This window comes from Marmota flaviventris, chromosome 2, assembly GCF_047511675.1.
Source record: "Marmota flaviventris isolate mMarFla1 chromosome 2, mMarFla1.hap1, whole genome shotgun sequence".
Classification (NCBI taxonomy): Eukaryota; Metazoa; Chordata; class Mammalia; order Rodentia; family Sciuridae; genus Marmota; species Marmota flaviventris.
In genome coordinates, this window is record NC_092499.1 from 202,042,686 (window position 1) to 202,060,023 (window position 17,338).

Genomic DNA, 17,338 nt, shown 5'->3' on the forward strand with positions numbered 1-17,338 from the left:
GAGTCTGAACCCTGCAGCTCAAGGGTGACTTGGCAGAGCTGCTTCTGCAGACACCATCATGCCCGTCTCCCAGGCAGCCTCCTTGCACAGGCCCCGTGCTCCAGGGTGCAGGAGTCCTGACAGCACTGTGTCAGCAGGGGGCGCCAGAGCCTACCAGCCGCAGCTGTGCCCAGGCCCTCTGCCAGGCCAGGCCAGCCACCCTCCTGGAGGCAGGACCCTGGCACAGCCTCCTTAATGCCTGTCCTCCCCTCACTGTAGTGCCCACAGGAGGAAAGGGGGAACACCTCTTGAAGCATGCATGATGCATTCTGCTTTCTGAAGCCCTGGCCACAGGCTTCCTGCTCCTTTGGAGCAAACCCTGACTCCAGAGCCCTTGGTGGCCAGGGCTGTTGGTGCCCATGGCCCTGAGGAAGCAGGGTGGACTCTGGATCCTGCAGAGTGCCATTAGCTATGGCCGCTGGTGGCACATTTTAGTCTTATGACTTTGAACAAGTGGTACTTGCCTGCTGGCCACATGCCTGGAGAGCCAGGCGGGGTCGTCTCACTTTGTTCCCTGTTCTGCGTGAACACACTGGGTCAGTGATGTGGCACAAGCCACTTTGGTCTCTGGACACTTGTAGATTCTTAAAAATCACAGAGGCTGGAAATGTTGCTTACTGGCTGACAGTTCACACAGCAGGTGTGAGGTCCTGAGTTGCATCCCTAGCACCACACACACGATTATGGAGGACCCCCAAAGAACTCTTGCTCATGTGGGCTTTATCTATTGATAGTTACCATATTAGAAATTAAGAGGAAGGGGGCTGGGGTTGTGGCTCAGTGGTAGAGCACTTGCCTAATGTGTGAGGCCCTGGGTTTGATCCTCAACACCTCGTTAAAAAAAAAAAAAAACTAGATAAAATAAAGGTATTGTGTGTCCACCTATAACTAAAAATATTTTTAAAAGATTAAGAGGAAGACATTAAGAATATTAACTAATTTAAAGTAGGGCTGGGGGTGTAGCTCAGTGTTAGAAAGCTTCTCTGGGTAAGTGAAGCCCTGGGTTGGAGATATTCAGCATTGCAGACAATCCAGACCACAGACCCACCTCTGGTGAGTCTAAGCTAAACTTGAGTGAAGTCAGGCATGATAGCACAGGATGGAATCCTAGGGAAGCAGGAGACTGTGGCAAAAAAGGATTACAAATTTGAGGCCAGCCTCAGCAATTTAGTGAGGCCCTAAGCAATTTAGGAAGATCCTGTCTCAAAATAGGGGATGTGGCTCAGTGGTAAAGCACCCCTGGGTTCAATCCCAAGTACAATAATAATAATCATAATAACGAAAACAGCTATTTTCTCAGACAAAAAATAGTGAATATTTAGATCAGTTAAATTTTGATCTAAAATTGGAACACTGTAGTAAAAAAACGAAGCAAATGCCTGTGTTCACCAAGACCGGAGAAGGAGGTGCGCTTCCCGCAGCAGAACAGCTGGGGTTGAGTCGCCCGCGCCAGGGCCATGTGAGGTGGACACAGCTCGGAAGCAACGTCGAGTGGATCAGTACTTTTCAGGAAGTGACAGATGGCACCGGGCGCCACCGACTCCGGGCAGTGTCGAGGATAAGCGGAGGCCGGGCTGGGAAGGGCACTGGCCCACTCTGTACGGATCCTTCTTTCCGCGCCGGGGACTGAAGCAGGGCGCTGCCCCGCACAGCCGCGTCCCGCTTGGGCTCTTTTTGGAGCCAGGTCAGCTTACAGGTCTCCCTCGCAGGGCCCCGCGCCCGCTGTCCATGGCAGGAGCGGAGGGCGGCACGGCGGGGCGCTCGGGCCGCGGAAAGGCGCGCCGCCCCCTCCAGGGCACCCGGGCCATCGGCCGCCACGGCTCAGGCCACCGTGCGGCCGTTGTGACACCCGCGCCTCCTGGGTCCAAGGCCCTGGAACGTCGCTGAGGACGCACGAGGGTCGGGCTGGCTTCCTGCGGGCCTGGCGCGGTGGCTCCGCAGGGTCGGCTGGTGGCCGCTGCCGACACCTGCCCCAGGCCCGCACAGCTGGGCGCACCCGCACGCGGGCGGCCCGGAGAGCGGCGCAGAGCCACCGGCTCCCGGGGTGAGGCTCTCCCGGGGTGAGGACGCGGTGCCCAGGGTTCGCGGCCCGCCGTTCCCGGCGCCGCCGCCAGGGGCCGCCGCCGCTCCCCTATGACACAGCAACAATAGGGGCCTCTCTGGCCCGTGCGCCCCGGGACCGCGCTTCCGCCGGAAGGGAGCCGCCGGCGCGGGGGCGGGCCGGGAAAACAGACGGCCGAGTGGACCAATCGTGGACGGGATAGATCCGGCCGAGGGGCTGATGGGGCCCAATTGGCGGCCAGAACGCGGACGGGGCGGGCCGAGAGCGGGCTTCCGGCGGGGCCCGGCAGGCGCCGAAGAGGAAGAGCGAACCCGGACGGCGCCTCTTAGCTAAGGGTGGGCGCAGCCAGGTGCGGGGTGGGCCGGGCGCGGGTGGCGGGCGGCGGGCTCAACGCGCGACCCCTCTTGGCTCGGCTCCGGCTGGCGAGGGCTCTGTGGGCCTCCGCGAAGCCGGACGAGGGTGGCCGGACGGGCCTGCCGCCGCGAGGGCGCCCCGGCCCGGCGAGAGGGCAGGACGCGGGCAGCCGCGCGGCACCCCGAGGCGGTGCCCCGCGGAGACGGTCAGCGGGTCTCCCTGCCCGGCCTGACGCGGCGAGGCCCGAGAGTGCGGGCGGTGACGTCGCGGGGCGCGCGGGTTGAAGGGGCGGCGCGGCTTGGGTGCACTTGAGAAGCGGAGAAGCCGCAGGCCCGGCCTGGGTCTTGGCCCGTTGGCCGGGCGCCGTGGGCCTGGCCGACACTGGGTGGGGGGGGCAGGGGGCGGCGGCTAGCTTTCCCGGACCGTGCCCGCCCGCAGCTCGCTGGGCCTCGTGCCCGTCTTTGCTTTTTCAGGATGACGACTTCAGGCGCGCTGTTCCCAAGCCTGGTGCCAGGCTCTCGGGGGTCCTCCAATAAGTATCTGGTGGAGTTTCGGGCAGGGAAAATGTCATTGAAAGGCACTACTGTCACTCCGGACAAGCGGAAAGGGCTCGTGTACATCCAGCAGACAGACGACTCTCTCATTCACTTCTGCTGGAAGGACAGGACATCTGGGACCGTGGAAGACGTAAGTGCGGCCAGCCTGAGCTGCCCGAGGCCGAGGCAGTTGGATGGCAGTGGGGGTCCCCTGGGCACACACGGGTTTGGAGGGATCTGCTGGGGTTTGCTGTCTGGTGCTTCTTCCAGCCACACCACGTAGGGTCATGTGCCACAGCGACCCTGGTCACTGGTGACACATCCCGAGACCCAGTCCCTGACTTTGAACGTTAAGGTCAGCTGCCTGGCACTGTGGACGGCCAGGAGGGCTCTCTGTAGGGACCTTTGTCTTCACACTAGGCTGCTCTGTGTTACAATCAGAGCAAGCCAGTCACCTCTTGTCCCATCTCGGAGCGCCTTCCCCAGTGTCCTTCAGGATCTGGAGGCCTTGTTCCGCCTGGCCCTTAGCATCCTGCCCTTCACCCTGACCCTGGCTCATCCACCCGCAGAGACCTGCTGGTGAGGGGCTTGGAGAGGCCCGCTCTCTTGGGGTGCAGGGATTCTTGAGAGGCTGGGCCTTGGCAGGGCAGGTGTGTGACTCCCTGGCCTCCTTGTGGTCACCAGGACTTGATTATCTTCCCTGATGACTGTGAGTTCAAGCGCGTGCCTCAGTGCCCCAGCGGGAGGGTCTACGTGCTCAAGTTTAAGGCTGGGTCCAAGCGGCTCTTCTTCTGGATGCAGGTACTCGGGAGGGCTTGTGTCCTGCCTGCTGTGTGGTGGTGATCAGGTGGCACTGGTCAGGTTAGACGCTGCTCGCATCTGCCTGGTGCTGCGCTGGCAGTCTGAGTGAAGCTTGGTTCAGTGTGTGGGGACAGTGAGGCGTCTCTAAGCCCTGAGGCACATGGCTGGGCAGACCGGCAGGACCTTGGCTCCCTGAGGCATCTTGACAGGCTGCACTCTGCAGAGACAGGGCCACGCCCACCCTTTCGCTTTTATTTTGAGGTAGGATCTTGCCAGCTTGCCCAGGCTGGGCTGGGATGCAGGGCCAGCCGGCCACACACAGCCCCCTACTGCTGCTGGAGGAGAGGGACATGCTCCCGCGGCCTCCTGTGCCCACAGCTGTTGGGTCCATCCAGTCGGGGAGCCACTGCTGGCTCTACCTCTGTAGGTGGCCCTGGTACAGGTCCCTGTCCTGAGCTCCTGCAGGCGGAGTTGCACAGGGTGACCTGGACCTGGTGTCGTCGTGGGCCTGCGGGTCTGCTCCCTGGGTCGGGCATGGGAAGGGCCTGCGTGCCCCTTTTATTGGACAGACATAGGTGGCCATGTCCGTTTGCAGACTGTGGGCTGTGCCCTCCCAGCACTGTCCAGAGAGCAGCAGCTGTGGCTGCAGTTGACAGGGGCCCTCCACTGCTCAGGTGTGCCTGGGGGCCAGGGGGGACGGTGAGTGGGGCTCCCATGCTGGTGCAGACTGCCCTCTCCCCTTTAGTGGGTTGGACACAATGTCTGTATTCATTTATTTTCCTGTGGTTGGTGCTGAGGACGGAACCCAGGAACCCAGGGCCTCGAGCGTGCCAGGGAGTGCTCCACTGGAGCCCCGCCCCTCCGTCACTGCCTTTATTCTTGACTTGACTCATTTAGTGCGTCTTGCCCTGTGCCTCCGGGGCAGTACCTGGGTCCCCTGTGCCCGGCAAGGTCTGTAGTAGGTGTTTGGAGACACCCTGGGCCCCTCTCTCAGCTTCCTTGGTGGGTAAGGCTGGGGGCTGGAAAGGCCTAGCTGGAGGGGAGGAGACCACGAGGAGTCTCAGCCGAGGGCGCGGCTGTGTTGGTGCTAAGTGCTGTCCGAGCTGTGGTGTCCCTTGTGAAGTGGGCACCTCCAGCTCAGCAGTCAGTGGCAGTTGGCAGAGTAGTGCTGAACCCTGCTGCCACTCTGGGATGCCGTCTCCTGAGCTGGGGCCGGGGGCTGCTGCTGTGCAGGGTCCAGCAGGCAGCAGGGCATGCACCTCCTGGGGGGCTCAGCTGCGCTGCGTGGTCTCCCCACAGGAGCCCAAGACCGACCAGGATGAGGAGCACTGCCGGAAAGTCAACGAGTACCTGAACAACCCCCCGATGCCCGGGGCGCTGGGGGCGAGTGGGAGTGGGGGCCACGAGCTCTCCGCACTGGGCGGTAAGGTCGCCATGCCACCGCGAGCAGGCCAGTAGTTTTAAGTGGACCTGGAGTTCTGAGTTAGCATGCTGTGTTTAAGTCTCCAGGGAGAAGCTGGGCTCGGGACTTCCCCTGGTGTCACGGGACAAAGGCACAGGAGGCCCCCGTCTGAGCCCTGTGTTTTCCAGGTGAGGGTGGCCTGCAGAGCCTGCTGGGGAACATGAGCCACAGCCAGCTCATGCAGCTCATCGGACCAGCCGGCCTCGGAGGACTGGGTGAGGCCCCGGCTCTCTGCCCAGCTCCTCCCGGGCAGGGCCTGTTTACCTTGGGGGGTGGGGGGGCGAGGCCCTCCAGGCCACCAGGGAGGACCCCAGCTGGCTACTTGGGAGCCTGACCTGCTAGACTTGAGGAAGTGCTGGCTCTGACCTCCCTTTCTGTAGTCGGTGGGTTGGGGTCAGGGGAGTTCTGAGCACACATCTCCTTACTCCTGTAGGTGGGCTTGGGGCTCTGACTGGGCCGGGCCTGGCCAGCTTACTGGGCAGCGGTGGGCCTCCTGCGAGCAGCTCTTCGTCCAGGTGAGCCTGGAGCACCCTGCCCGCCGTGCAGCTGCCGTCAGTAATGATGGGGTGGACAGATGGGCATGGCGGGGAGCCTCCTGCCAGGGATGGTGGCCCCGGGCAGGCTTCGCTGCTCCAGCACAGCGCTCGCTCTTCCCAGCTCCCGGAGCCAGTCGGCAGCGGTCACCCCGTCCTCCACCACCTCTTCCGCCCGTGCCACCCCAGCCCCTTCTGCCCCAGCAGCTGCCGCCGCGACCAGCCCAAGCCCTGCACCCAGCTCAGGTACTGGGACCAGCGCGGCAGCCAGCCCTGCCCAGCCCATCCAGTTGAGCGACCTCCAGAGTATCCTAGCTACCATGAGCGTGCCGGCCGGGCCAGGGAGCAGCCAGCAAGGTAAGGCCACAGGAGCCCCTCTGGCTTAGGACAGTGTGGGGCGGAGCTGAGGCCTGGGCCCTGGAGAGGAGTCTCAGCTCTCCTGCCCCCTGCTGCCCGCCGTGGGTGCCCAAGCCAGCACCGGGCCACTGAGGGCTGTGCGTTTGTGCCCTAGTGGACCTGGCCAGCGTGCTGACGCCAGAGATCATGGCACCCATCCTCGCCAACGCAGACGTCCAGGAGCGCCTGCTGCCGTACCTGCCCTCGGGGGAGTCGCTGCCCCAGACTGCAGAGGAGATCCAGAACACACTGACCTCGCCCCAGTTCCAGCAGGTAGACAGGCCAGGCCCTGGGCCCTGAGGAGGGTACCCACAGAGCTGGCAGCCAGCGAGGTGGCCCCGAGGCCTTGCTGGGGGCGCAGCCCCCCCACCCACCCACTCAGCTTGGACTCTCCTTGCAGGCCCTGGGCATGTTCAGCGCAGCCTTGGCCTCGGGGCAGCTGGGGCCCCTCATGTGCCAGTTCGGCCTTCCAGCGGAGGCCGTGGAGGCCGCCAACAAGGGTGGTGAGTGCCTCTCCTCCCTCACCTCTGTCCCTTTGGGCAGCAGACCTGGGGGAGGGTCAGTCAGTGGCCTGTTGAAATGCGTTTCAGATGTGGAAGCGTTTGCCAAAGCCATGCAGAACAGCGCCAAATCAGAGCCGAAGGAGGGCGACGCCAAGGACAAGAAGGACGAGGAGGAGGACATGAGTCTAGACTAAGTTATGGGCGGGGTGCAGGGTCAGCGTGCAGCCACGTGCGCACTCCTGCTCCTTGGTGGCGGTTGGGGTCCTGCGCAACCACCGCTCCTCCCTTCAGACTTACTGATAAATAAAGGTCCTTTCTTTTACCTGCCACCTCTGGTCTCTGTGCCCGGGGAGACCCCCCGCCACGTTCTGCCTGCAGGACATGCATCACTCCAGTTTCAGTTTTGAACTAACAACGTTTAATTTTTGCTTTTAAGGAGGACAGTGGTTCACAGACCCACACCACTAGGCATGGGCAGGGGGGCTGGGCAGCAGGGACAGCCTGGGGAGAGGTCTGCACTACCAGGCGGGGCAGCCCCTGCCCCCCACGGCCCCCTGGACCCCCACAGAGCGAGTTCCAGCAGTGGGGAGCCCGTTCACCATCAGCTTCCTCATGCAGCCCTGAAAGGTGGGGCGTCCAGGCGCTGTCGCTGTGGGCTCTGGGGCAGGTGCAGAAGGACGAGGAGGGCTGGTTGGGGTGGCAGGAAGTCCCATGGTTGCCCGCCCACTCACCTCTGCCCCAGCAGGGAGGTCCCCCCACTTGGCTGAGGCCACACTCACCAGGCAGGCCTCCAAGGTGCAGCGGTGCTGGGGCATCAGCCAGGGTGCCCGGCGAGGGGCCCACCGTGTGGTTGCTGTGTGTGTCCACCTCCAGCCGGATCACGCTCCCGCCCTTGATGGCTGCAGGGCCAGCTTTTGAGTGCCATTCTCCGCCCTGCCCTCCCTTCAGTGCCAGCCGAGGCACAGGCTCTCCAGCTGCCCCTGTTGAGTCCACCCCAGCTCCCTGGCCATGAAGGAGCCAACTCACCTGCCAGTCGGTGCCACTTCCCGTCACACAGTACAGTGGGGTGTGTCACCCACGTGGCAAACTCGCCTGCCCCGTCGTCTGCCCGCAGCAGGACCTGGGGTCGGGGACAGGTCAGGGGCTGCCACCCCAGTCCCCCTGAGTGTCACTGCAGCTCTAAAGCAGCCCTGCTCACCTGCTCCTTGGACAACTGTAGCTGCAGGTAGGGGGCATCCTGGGTGCGGCCCAGGTGGAAGACCAGGCCAGTGGCTGCCAGGGGCCGCACCTCCAGCTCCAGACGCACGTCGGGCAGGGTGGCCTCCGGGAGGTCTGTAGGGAAGGCCGCAGTGGGAGAGGAGGGCCGGCCCAGAGCCTCCCGGCACCCCCCGGGGCCTTCCCGTCCCCACAAACCTAGAGTGAGGACTCCACCACCCGGGAAGAAGAGGCCGTCCTGCAGGGGGCCTGAGGGGCAGGGTGTGACCCCCACTATCTGTGTGGGGTCCCCCAGGGGCTCCCCATTCAGCTGCAGTCCTTTCACACAGCCACTGAGCCCGGTGGCCACCTGTGAAGAGGAGGTGGCTGGGGTCAGCAGGCTCCTGAGAGCAGGGGACAGTAGTTGGGTGAGGCCAGGACCGGGTGAGGGCAAAAGTTCTCACAGGGAGCTTGGGGCTGTGTCTGCCAACCGGGAGGCCCCCCACAAAGAGGGTGTGTGACCAGGGGGCTGTCACCCTCTGGGGGCGTCCCTTCTGGCTCCTGGCCCGGGTTCCGTCCACCAGCAACCGGATCCGACTCTCCTCCCAGCGCACAGACACCTGGGGAGGCAGAGCTGGTCAGAGGTGCTCCTGGGCCCTCCCAAGTCCCCCCTCTCAGACGCCCTCACCGTGTGCCACCGGCCTGCCCGCAAACGCTGGCGGCTTTGGACGCGGAGCTGCAGCCCAGGGCCTTCTGTTTGTGCGACCAAGTATCCGTGGCTCAGGAAGAGCGCCAGGGAGGGGCTGCTAGCCGTCAAGGGGGCAGCCAAGAGCAGGAGGCCCCGGGGGGCGTCAGGGCGGACGAGCATCGCGATGCGGGACCTGAAAGCCCAGCCTGGTGTCAGCCCAGCCTCGGTAGCCTCTCGCACCCGCCCAGACTGGCCAGCCCTTACCTCTGGGGGACCAGGACACCCGCAAACTCCAGGTGACTAGGCAGGGGCCCCCCAAACTGGTAGGCGTCTTGGATGGTTCGGAGATGCAGGGGTGGCCTGCAGGCAGATCCCTGGCTGGGCCGACGGCTGGGGTGGGAGGCCTGGGGACATGGACAGGGATGCAGGCCACCTGCCCGGGCCACCAGCCCACCCACCCCAGCTCTGCCCGCGTGCCACCCTGGACACCCCACCTTCCGCACCGCGGCCCGCAGTCCTCGTGGTCCCTGCCCCAGGGTCTGGGTGCGCGGGGAGGCTGGCGCACAGCCCGTGCTCACGTTGACTCCACCCAAGTTCTGCTGCAAGTCGAGCACGCGCTGCGGCCCCTGGAGCCTGTGGGGCAGGTGCGTCAGCAGCCGAGGCGGCCCGCGGCTCACGCCCCACGGCCCACTGCCCACGCGCTCACCGCTTAACAAAAACGTTGCTGATGCAGCCACTGAAGTTGGGCAAGATACCAGACTCAGGCTGGCCTCCCAGGAAGAGCTGTGGGGGGCCCTCGGGCGTGGGGAGCCTGGGTCCCTGGTGCCTCATCGTCGGCTGCAGCTGGTCATCCACGGAGACCATAAGCCTGGGAGAGAGTGTGGGGTGTCCAGGCCTGTCCGCCCCCCTGGCCTGGCCCAGACCCATGGAGGCAGAGGCGCGGCCGGCGGGCTCACTCTGTGCCGTTGCGGTAGAAGGTGACATAGTGGCTGGCTCCGTCAGCAAAGACCCCGTCTATCTTCACCTCTGTTCTCAGAAACTGAAGGACCATGTGGCCCTGCTGCAAGGACACCTGGCAGGACCCGTCCTGCAGACAACGGCCAGGTGAGCCAGCAGGCCACGGGCTCAGACTCCCCCCAGCCACTCCCAACCCGCCAGTCCCCACAGCAGGCGGGAGCAGGAGTGGGCCCCGGGCGGGCTCACCGGGGACGTGTGGTAGTAGAGCAGGCCGTCGTCCTGGGTGCTGCGGAAGCCAAAGCCAGAGTAGAAGTCGTCGCTGGTGAGGGGCACCACGGCGGGGAGGGCCAGGGGCAGGAAGCCGTGGCCGTGCAGCGCAACCGCGCGTCCCACCTGTGGAGGGCTTGCTGAGTGCCCGCCAGGCCTGGAGCCAGGCTGCCCGCCCAGGGGAGGCGCTCACCAGCAGGTCCGCGGTGCAGCCGAAGCTGATGCCCGAGGTGTTGAGCCTCTTGAGGTCCACGTACTTGCCCAGGGCCTTGATGCCCTTGACGCAGCCGCGGATGGAGCCTCCGGAGGGGAAGAGCCCGAGCAGGCTGTGGGACGGCAGGGTCAGGCACCTCGGGCTACGGGGGCCGCCCCTCCCTCCAGCCGCAGCCCAGTGCCATGGTCACCTCGGGGGCAGCTGCTCTGGAGGCACCCCACCCAGGTAGTAGGCGTCGGCCAGCTCCAGGGCGTTGTCCTGGTCCACGCTGAACACCGTGGCCCTCTCCACGCGCACCAGCACGCGCTTGCGGCTGCCGGCCAGCAGGAACACCTGGATCTGGAGGGGCAGTGGCTGTGAGCAGGTCCTCACCAGCCCACCTGTCCCCCCCGCCCCGCGCTGGCCTTACCGCCTAGCTGGCCTTACCGCCTTGCTGGCCGCAGTCAGTGGGGGCGGGGGCTGCAGCGGGATGGCCTCCTTCAGCCCAGCGCCGAAGTCGAAGAGGAGCACAAGGCTGCCTTCGCGCACGGCCAGGCACAGGAACTGGCCCTGGAGGTAGAGGGAGGGTCAGCACAGAGGCAGGGGGCGGGCTGGGGCCGGGCTGGGGCTGGGGCCGGGCTGGGGCCGGGCCGGGGCCGGGCTGGGGCTGGGCCGTGCCTGGTGCTCCAGGAAGAAGATGATCCCACTGTGGGACACGAGGCGAAGCTCCTGTTCAAAGCGCTTTGTGCTGCTGGGCTGCCTCTCGAAGCCGATGCGGGCGAAGCCCGTGCCATCCAGGTAGGAGCCGTCTGTGAGCCATGGGTCCCCAGTCGACTTGGAGCTGCAGGTCAGAGGGTCGGGGTCAGTGGAGGGTGGGTGGGTGGGTGGGTGGGGGCAGGTGAGACCAGGCCACACATACCGGGCACACGGCTTGTCCACGGCTGTGTTGAGCAAAAAGGTCCTCTCGAAGTTATAGAGACTGATCACCTCCTCGTTTAGAGTGTCCATCTCAATGCAGCCCCGGTAACCAGGGAAGTGGAGAGGTGCAGGGGGCTGTAGGCACAGCACGCAGTTAGTGAAACCCCTACCCGGGAGACACTGATGGGAACTCAGACTACAGTATGATGAATTGAGGCTAAACACTGAGAAGAACTTCCCAGAGCAAGAAAAGCAAGAGCTGCTGGCTTGCTCCCTGAGCCTGGGCCAGGCTTACCGTGAAATTGCTTGGGTACCCTCCCACATAGAAGACAAAGTCATCAGGCCGCAGGCTGAGCAGACCTTCTGCCCCAGGGGCCTCGGTGTCCCCCTTGGTCTCGTGGACCATCTGGTTTTCCACCGTGACAGACATGTGGCCAAACTGGAGGGTCCTGAGGACAGAGGTGAGTGTGAGAATGGGCCCGCGCGGCAGTGGAGGTCCTGGCCCCGCTGCGGGCCCCCCACCTGTCCATGCTGACAGCTGCGAACTGCTCCCCGATGTTCTGGTCCACGCTGAGGGTTGCAGTCCCGGCCTCCCCCAGCCGGTACACCCAGTGCACCTTCTGGTTGCGCAGGGACACGCCCATGTAGTCTCCAGTGGCCTGTGGTGGCAGTGGAAGGACAGTTGGGGCAGGGACCATGCTCCGCCTACTGCCAACCTGATGCCCAGCCCAGTCTCTCCCCCTCTCCCCTGCCCAGTACCTGGCGGCTGCCCATGTACAATACAAAGTGGTCCCCAGCATCCTGCCCGGGTGGCGGTGCTGGCTCCGAGTCCTGCAGGTAGAACTTGAGCGCAGTGTAGGCGGCGAGATCAGCAAGGTCCCGCGGGGCACGCAGTTGCACCCAAGAGCGCCCATTGAACTTCATGGGCACCTTGACCTGTGGGAACGGGAAAGTCAGTGGTCAGCACCTGGTCTCCTGGCCACCCGCCGGGTCCTGGGACTCCCACCCACCTTGCTGGCGGCACCCCGGGCCTGGGCAATGAGCTCCCGCACGCGGCCGATGTTGGCAGACAGAGCCAGGCTGGCGTTGTGCCCTCCACGGTTCTCCAGGTCACCCAGCTTGGCCAGCAGCTGCGGCAGAGTCTTCTCCAGGGTGGACACTGTGGGGCAGGGCAGGGCTGAGAGTCTTGCTCTCCTCCCTCTACCCCAGGAGCTCCACGGACTGCTGCTCACCTGAGCGGCCTGTGTCGAGCACCACCTGGCCCAGGTCCTGGCCCTGCAGGCCCCCAAACTGGCCCTGCCACCGTTCCACGTTCCTCTGCATGTCCTTGAGCTGAGACTGCACACGGGCAGCCGTGTCCTGTGCTTCTCTGGCCACAGTCTTAGCATGGCTGATCTTCTCCGCAGTCCCATCTGCAGAGGGCACGCTTGGCAGGAGCCGGCTGAGCACTTTCTGGGCTCGGCTTTACCAAGCCCCTCTGCTTGACTTGGTCCCCACACCCTGCAGCTCAGTACCCTTGAAAACAGGCTCCGCCTCGCCCGACCCAGGACGCGTGCCCTCCACCATCCCCACCTGGCCACTGCACCTCCTAGGCCCTCGCCCGGCCCACAGCTCCAGCCCCACTGGCCCCACTCTGGCCTCTGTGCTCATAGACTGACCAGCTGCTCCCAGCCCCCAGGACGCCCTTCCCATGATGCCCAACATCCACCCCTGCCTGGGCACCATGGCGATGAAGGAACGGGAGCAGCGGCAGGACAAGTGACCAAGTACCTGTGTCCATGGCCAACATGGCCTGGGTGGCCTGGATCTGGGCTGCAAGCTGGTCCTTCTTGGCCTGGACATCGTGGAGCTGGGTCCTGGCACCTTGCAGGGTGACCCGTGCTGTAGGACAGGCAGCTCAGCACTGGGGAGCCCTCCCCCAAGACCCCAGGACCAAGCCACACATACCGAGGTGGACAGCCACCTGGACGCGGGGCCCAGCTTCAACCCTCTCTGGCTGCGCCTCCTTGGTCCACGCACACCCCAGAGGGTGGCAGGCTTTGTGGGGCCTCAGGTGGACATGGACAGGTGGTGCAGAGCCCACTCACCCTGAGCCACACTCTAGCAACCTCAAACCCCACACAGATGCAGCCCAGAAGCCAAGGGGCTCTAAAGAGCCTGGACGTCCGCATCAGACCCCAGCACTCACCGAGGCCCAACCTCTGCTGCTGCCCACGGACGGCCTCTTCCAGGGCACTGCTGTTGGTCAGCAGCTGTTGGGCTTGAGCTGCCAGGCCCTGCTGCACCACCACCTGCAGGCACAAGAACAGGTTCAGGCCACACTGCAGGGGAGGTGGGCAGGCTCAGGGGCTCCGGTTGAGCTGAGGGGAGGGCTGGGAACGCACCTCCCATGTACGGCTTGCCTGCTGTTGAGCCTGGCCAGCGGCCACCTCCGCAGCCTGCACGGCTTCCAGGATGCTGCTGTAGGCATTGCTGGCCTCCACGGCCCTCTGGATGAAGCGGTCCTGGTTGACACCGAGGATGATGCTGGTCGGGGAGGGGGGATCAAAGGGCATCTAAGTGAACCCTCTGCCTCTCCGGCTGCTTCCTGCCAGGCTGGACCCCGATTTCCTGTGGGCTGAGGGAGGCCTGGCTCCCCCAGGGAGATCTGGCTGCAGCCCCAGGTGAAACTGGGGCTCTCCCCATTGGACCACGCACCTGGACAGGTTGTGGGCCAGCTGGTCCAGCTGCTGTGCGTGGGCCTCGGCAGCCTCCACCAAGTCCACCTTGCTGCCCGCTGGGGAGAAAGTCTGTATCTTCTGCAACAGTGGTGTCCGGGCCCCATCCAGGTTGGCAGCCAGGTGCTCTAGGTCCTAGGGGTGGGTGGGCTCAGTGGGACCCTCCTGAAACCTATGCACTGCCCACCTGCCCAAGGGCCTCACTCTCTATATAAGTGAGCCCCCAAACTAGCCTCAGGCTGCAGCCCTACAGGAGCCTGGGCAGGAAGGGCCAAGAGGACAGCTGTGCTAACCTCCTCAGCCTGGTCCATGCCGTGCAGAAGCTCAGAGACACGGGCCAGGGTGTGCCTGGCAGCCTGCAGAGTGTCCTGCAGGGTGGCATTGTCCCGGGACAGCTCCTGCTTCCGTTGCTGAAGGAAAAGTTAGGGGAGGATGGGATTAAAAGATGTGTGTGGGGGGAGAGGGCTGCTGGGGGGAGGGGGAGGGGAGGGCTGCTGGGGGGGGAGGGCTAAGTTCTCACCAAGGCCTCCTCCAGGCGTGCCAGGTTGTGGCTATTGAGTTCTTCAGCCTCCAGTGTGGTGTCCACTGCCCGGTTCAGGGCCTCACGCAGGTCCATGAGGCTGGCCTCGTGCTGGGCCAGCTGATTGCGGGTGCGTGTAGCCAGTGCCTGATTCTCCTCCCAGCGGCTGGTCAGCTGATCCTGGACGCGGGCCAGCACTGGCCAACACAGGGGTGTGAGGACGGTCACTCTGGAAGCCAGCTTCCTTCGTGACCCTTAGTCCTCACCTGGTCCCTGCCTAGTGCCAGTCCACACTGACCTCAGCCGGGCTCCCAAGTCATGTCCCTGCCCCTTCCCAGTCCTGCCTGACAGGGGCCAGCACACTTACGCCTCTGGGCCTCAGCTAGCTCAGTTTCTGCCACTGCCCGGGGGGCCTCCAGGTCACGTGCCCGCATCTCCTGGAGCAGCCGTTCCACCTCTGCCAGCGTCTGGCGCAGCTGCTCACCCGACGGGACTGAAGCATTGGCTGGTGACAGGTGGCCCATCTGGGATGCCAACTCTACAAGGGAGGGGGCTGTCAGGTCCTGCGGCTGGCCTGTTGCCCAGTAACCCCGACAGCTGTTGAGCCTGCATCCTCAGCTGCCTTTTCTGCCCCTCGTCGAAGCCGACTCCTGGTCGCTGACCAGCTGCAGCTGAAACCCCCTCTTTTCCACCCTCTGGCTGGGGTAGCTCCTGTGTCAGGAGCTCAGGGGCTACTTCGCAGCCTCACATCTCACGTGTGACCAGTCTGCAAGTGTGACTATCAACCCAGGTTCTTCCAGGGAGGCTGGGTGAGGTCAGCCCCTCGCCCACCTCCTGACGCTCCGCTGTTCCCTCCAGAGGTGCCATTTCTCCACCTCCAGTCTGCCCACGGCACTTCAAGGCCAGGCTCAGATGCAGACCCAGGGCGCACACCCTGAGGCAGCCCTGGCCAGCCAGCCTGGGCTCCAGCCTACCATTCAGGGTGTGGTCCACAGCCTGGAGGGTCCCCAGCAGCACCTGCACCCGGCTGAGGGTGGCCTCAGTGGTGCCCAGCAGTTGGCCTGCCCAGTCTCGGGCTCCTGCAGCCTGTGGGTGACATGTCCTTCAGCCCATAGCTCTGCTGTGGGGAGGGGCAGGGCTGGACAGGGGCACAGGGGACGGCCTGGGATGGCAAAGTGTTGGAGGCTCCCAGAGTCTCCCCAAGAGGTGGGCCCCCCAGGGGACTGGGCCAGGGGTCTCCCGGGGTCCTGCCTGGCCACCCAGCTGCTGCACGTCCTGCCCAAGGTTCGTGCTCTGCTCCTCCAGGGCCTGCAGCTGCTGTGTCATCTCATGGCGGGGGCCCAATGGGCTCCGGAGCTGGCTCTGTGGGGAGCAGGAAGTGGGTGCCTGCCCTGCAGGGCCCTGGAGGGGCCGTGGAGGGGCCCTGGAGTGGCTGGTACCTGTAGGTCCACGATGGAGGCGTTCAGCCTGTGCAGCCGGGCCCAGGCCACGGAGCTGGCATTGACACCCTGGAGCTGCTCACGGAGGGTGGGGAGGAGGGCGCCAGCCCGCTCCAAGTCATCCAGGAGCAGGACCACGCAGTGGTCACACACTGTGGTAGCAAGGGGCCAGAGATCGTGGGGTCAGCACGGTGTGCATGGGTCAGCCAGGGGTCACGAGACCAATACAGGGGCCCAGGATTGGTGGGAGGTCTGGGGTTATGGCAAGGACATGGGGTCATCAGAGAAAGGGATCAGCACCAGAGCTAGGGACAGGGTCAGAGGTCAACATGGAGCCAGAAGTTCTGCCAGAGAAGTGGCAGTGACAACAGTGCCCCTTGGGTCAGTTGGGACGAGTCTCAGCTGGGCAGGAGGTGTCCAGGTAATAGGGATCCAAGATTGGTATAGGGATCCAAGGTCGGTATGGGTCCCAGGTCAATTAAGGCCATCATGGGGGTCAGGAGGACTCAGTAGACCTAAGGACGGGCATGGGGTCCCTTGCACGGCGAGGTCCATATGAGTTGGGACTCCCACTCTGCTGGGTGGAACTGCAGGGTGGGACAGAGACAGGGCAGAGGTGCAGGGTGGGACACACCTTCGCAGTGGACACCATGGCCCCCGGGCCCGCCAGGCACCGGCACCTGGTGCTGCTGGCCGCAGGTGTCACAGCGCTCCCCACTGAGCCCTGGGGGACAGGTGCAGCGGCCTGTGTGCAGGTCACAGTGTCCCTCTGGGCACTGGCAGCCTGTGGAGAGGTCAGGGTGAACAGGGCTCCCTGACCTCAGGGTGTTGACCATTCATACGCCCTCCACTGGCCCCTGGCCATACTTACGCCTGCAGCCCTGCTCTGGGTGCCCCCAGTGACCAGGGGCACACTCGCGGCACTGGAGTCCCCCGGCCCCGGGTTGGCACTGGCACTGTCCAGTCTGGGGGTGACACTTGGAGCTCTCTGCAGCTGGTCCACAGGCACAAGGCTGGCAGCCCCCACAGCCCTCAAAGCCAAAGTGTCCTTCCTGTGGGCACAGGCTGTGGTCACAGCCCTGCATGGCCCTCAATACCCGCCTCCAGCCCTGAGCTCCCGGCTCCCAGCAGCAGTACCTGACAGCGGTCACAGCGCTGCCCAGCCACACCTGTCTTGCAGAGGCAGTGCCCACTCTGGGGATCACAGGTCTCGGTCCCACAGGGGGAGCAGTCACACCCTGCGGAAAGGTGGCTGTGACAACTGCCCTGGCCCCACCCCCAGGCCTTATGCCCATCGCCACCCTGCCGACTGGCCCAGGCTGCTCAGACCCCCACGGCCACCAGCTCGCTGTCTGACCTGGCCCTCCTCCCTGAGCCCTGCCCAGGCTGCCCTCCCTGGACGCAGGGGAACTGTGGGGACTGACCGTGAAGCTGACCGTGCCCATGAGGTGGAAGGGACCCTGCCAGCCCAGGGGGCTCAGTGCCAGCTGCAGCCTGCCCCCGGTACACCCCACGTCCCCACCCCGGGCCTACGGGTGCAGTTGCCAGGCAGCAGGGCGTTGCCGTAGAATCCCGGGGCACAGCGCTCGCAGCGGGGCCCTGTGGTGTGGTGCAGGCAGCCGCGGCAGGCCCCGGTCAGGGGGTCGCAGTCACTGACAATCACGTTGGGGTCACCGTTGCCACTGCAATCACAGGGCTGGCACACGCTGCCCAGCACCAGAGGGTTCCCGAAGAAGCCAGGTGCGCATCTAGGGATGGA

At 64.7% G+C, this 17,338-nt stretch overlaps 2 protein-coding genes across 6 annotated transcripts in view; one reads left to right on the forward strand and one right to left on the reverse strand.

Moving 5' to 3' along the window:
- Positions 1–2,335: 2,335 nt before the first annotated feature.
- On the forward strand, positions 2,336–7,013 carry Adrm1 (ADRM1 26S proteasome ubiquitin receptor). 2 transcript variants are annotated; one of them, XM_027954272.2, is made up of 10 exons: positions 2,336–2,436; positions 2,929–3,142; positions 3,676–3,792; positions 5,092–5,215; positions 5,383–5,469; positions 5,688–5,769; positions 5,912–6,144; positions 6,299–6,456; positions 6,584–6,686; positions 6,774–7,013. In XM_027954272.2, the coding sequence occupies exons 2-10, from the start codon at positions 2,930–2,932 to the stop codon at positions 6,878–6,880; spliced, it is 1,224 nt and encodes a 407-aa protein (XP_027810073.1). In that variant the 5' UTR covers positions 2,336–2,436; position 2,929; the 3' UTR covers positions 6,881–7,013. The 2 variants fall into 2 exon arrangements, with proteins under 2 accessions (XP_027810073.1, XP_027810072.1); XM_027954271.2 differs by having other exon boundaries at positions 2,342–2,450.
- Positions 7,014–7,081: 68 nt separating this feature from the next.
- Positions 7,082–17,338, reverse strand: part of Lama5 (laminin subunit alpha 5) — a 42,774-nt gene continuing 32,517 nt past the window's right edge. For 2 of the 4 annotated variants that reach the window (XM_071609065.1, XM_071609067.1), the window contains 36 exons: positions 17,113–17,327; positions 16,717–16,817; positions 16,451–16,631; positions 16,214–16,363; positions 15,580–15,731; positions 15,392–15,502; positions 15,115–15,226; positions 14,508–14,678; positions 14,141–14,337; positions 13,914–14,030; positions 13,601–13,755; positions 13,288–13,429; positions 13,092–13,194; positions 12,674–12,784; positions 12,136–12,315; positions 11,914–12,062; positions 11,663–11,839; positions 11,426–11,562; positions 11,199–11,352; positions 10,905–11,038; positions 10,664–10,826; positions 10,433–10,555; positions 10,197–10,360; positions 9,986–10,118; positions 9,772–9,918; positions 9,525–9,655; positions 9,275–9,436; positions 9,063–9,201; positions 8,833–8,972; positions 8,569–8,761; positions 8,345–8,500; positions 8,100–8,250; positions 7,885–8,018; positions 7,713–7,806; positions 7,466–7,585; positions 7,082–7,344 (listed from right to left, as the gene is read on the reverse strand). In XM_071609065.1, the coding sequence (XP_071465166.1) occupies positions 7,205–7,344; positions 7,466–7,585; positions 7,713–7,806; positions 7,885–8,018; positions 8,100–8,250; positions 8,345–8,500; positions 8,569–8,761; positions 8,833–8,972; positions 9,063–9,201; positions 9,275–9,436; positions 9,525–9,655; positions 9,772–9,918; positions 9,986–10,118; positions 10,197–10,360; positions 10,433–10,555; positions 10,664–10,826; positions 10,905–11,038; positions 11,199–11,352; positions 11,426–11,562; positions 11,663–11,839; positions 11,914–12,062; positions 12,136–12,315; positions 12,674–12,784; positions 13,092–13,194; positions 13,288–13,429; positions 13,601–13,755; positions 13,914–14,030; positions 14,141–14,337; positions 14,508–14,678; positions 15,115–15,226; positions 15,392–15,502; positions 15,580–15,731; positions 16,214–16,363; positions 16,451–16,631; positions 16,717–16,817; positions 17,113–17,327 (5,239 nt within the window). In that variant the 3' untranslated portion in view covers positions 7,082–7,204. Of the gene's footprint in view, positions 7,374–7,465; positions 7,586–7,712; positions 7,807–7,884; positions 8,019–8,099; positions 8,251–8,344; positions 8,501–8,568; positions 8,762–8,832; positions 8,973–9,062; positions 9,202–9,274; positions 9,437–9,524; positions 9,656–9,771; positions 9,919–9,985; positions 10,119–10,196; positions 10,361–10,432; positions 10,556–10,663; positions 10,827–10,904; positions 11,039–11,198; positions 11,353–11,425; positions 11,563–11,662; positions 11,840–11,913; positions 12,063–12,135; positions 12,316–12,673; positions 12,785–13,091; positions 13,195–13,287; positions 13,430–13,600; positions 13,756–13,913; positions 14,031–14,140; positions 14,338–14,507; positions 14,679–15,114; positions 15,227–15,391; positions 15,503–15,579; positions 15,732–16,213; positions 16,364–16,450; positions 16,632–16,716; positions 16,818–17,112; positions 17,328–17,338 lie in introns of all 4 variants that reach the window. The other 2 variants (XM_027954177.2, XM_071609066.1) reach the window with 2 other exon arrangements.

Excerpts from the sequence above, each read along its gene's own strand:
- Adrm1 (XM_027954272.2), top strand. The coding sequence starts at position 2,930 with ATGACGACTTCAGGCGCGCTGTTCCCAAGCCTGGTGCCAGGCTCTCGG. Across the intron at positions 5,770-5,911 it reads GCGAGCAGCTCTTCGTCCAG|CTCCCGGAGCCAGTCGGCAG; the intron begins GTGAGCCTGGAG and ends CGCTCTTCCCAG. Across the intron at positions 6,145-6,298 it reads GCCAGGGAGCAGCCAGCAAG|TGGACCTGGCCAGCGTGCTG; the intron begins GTAAGGCCACAG and ends TTTGTGCCCTAG.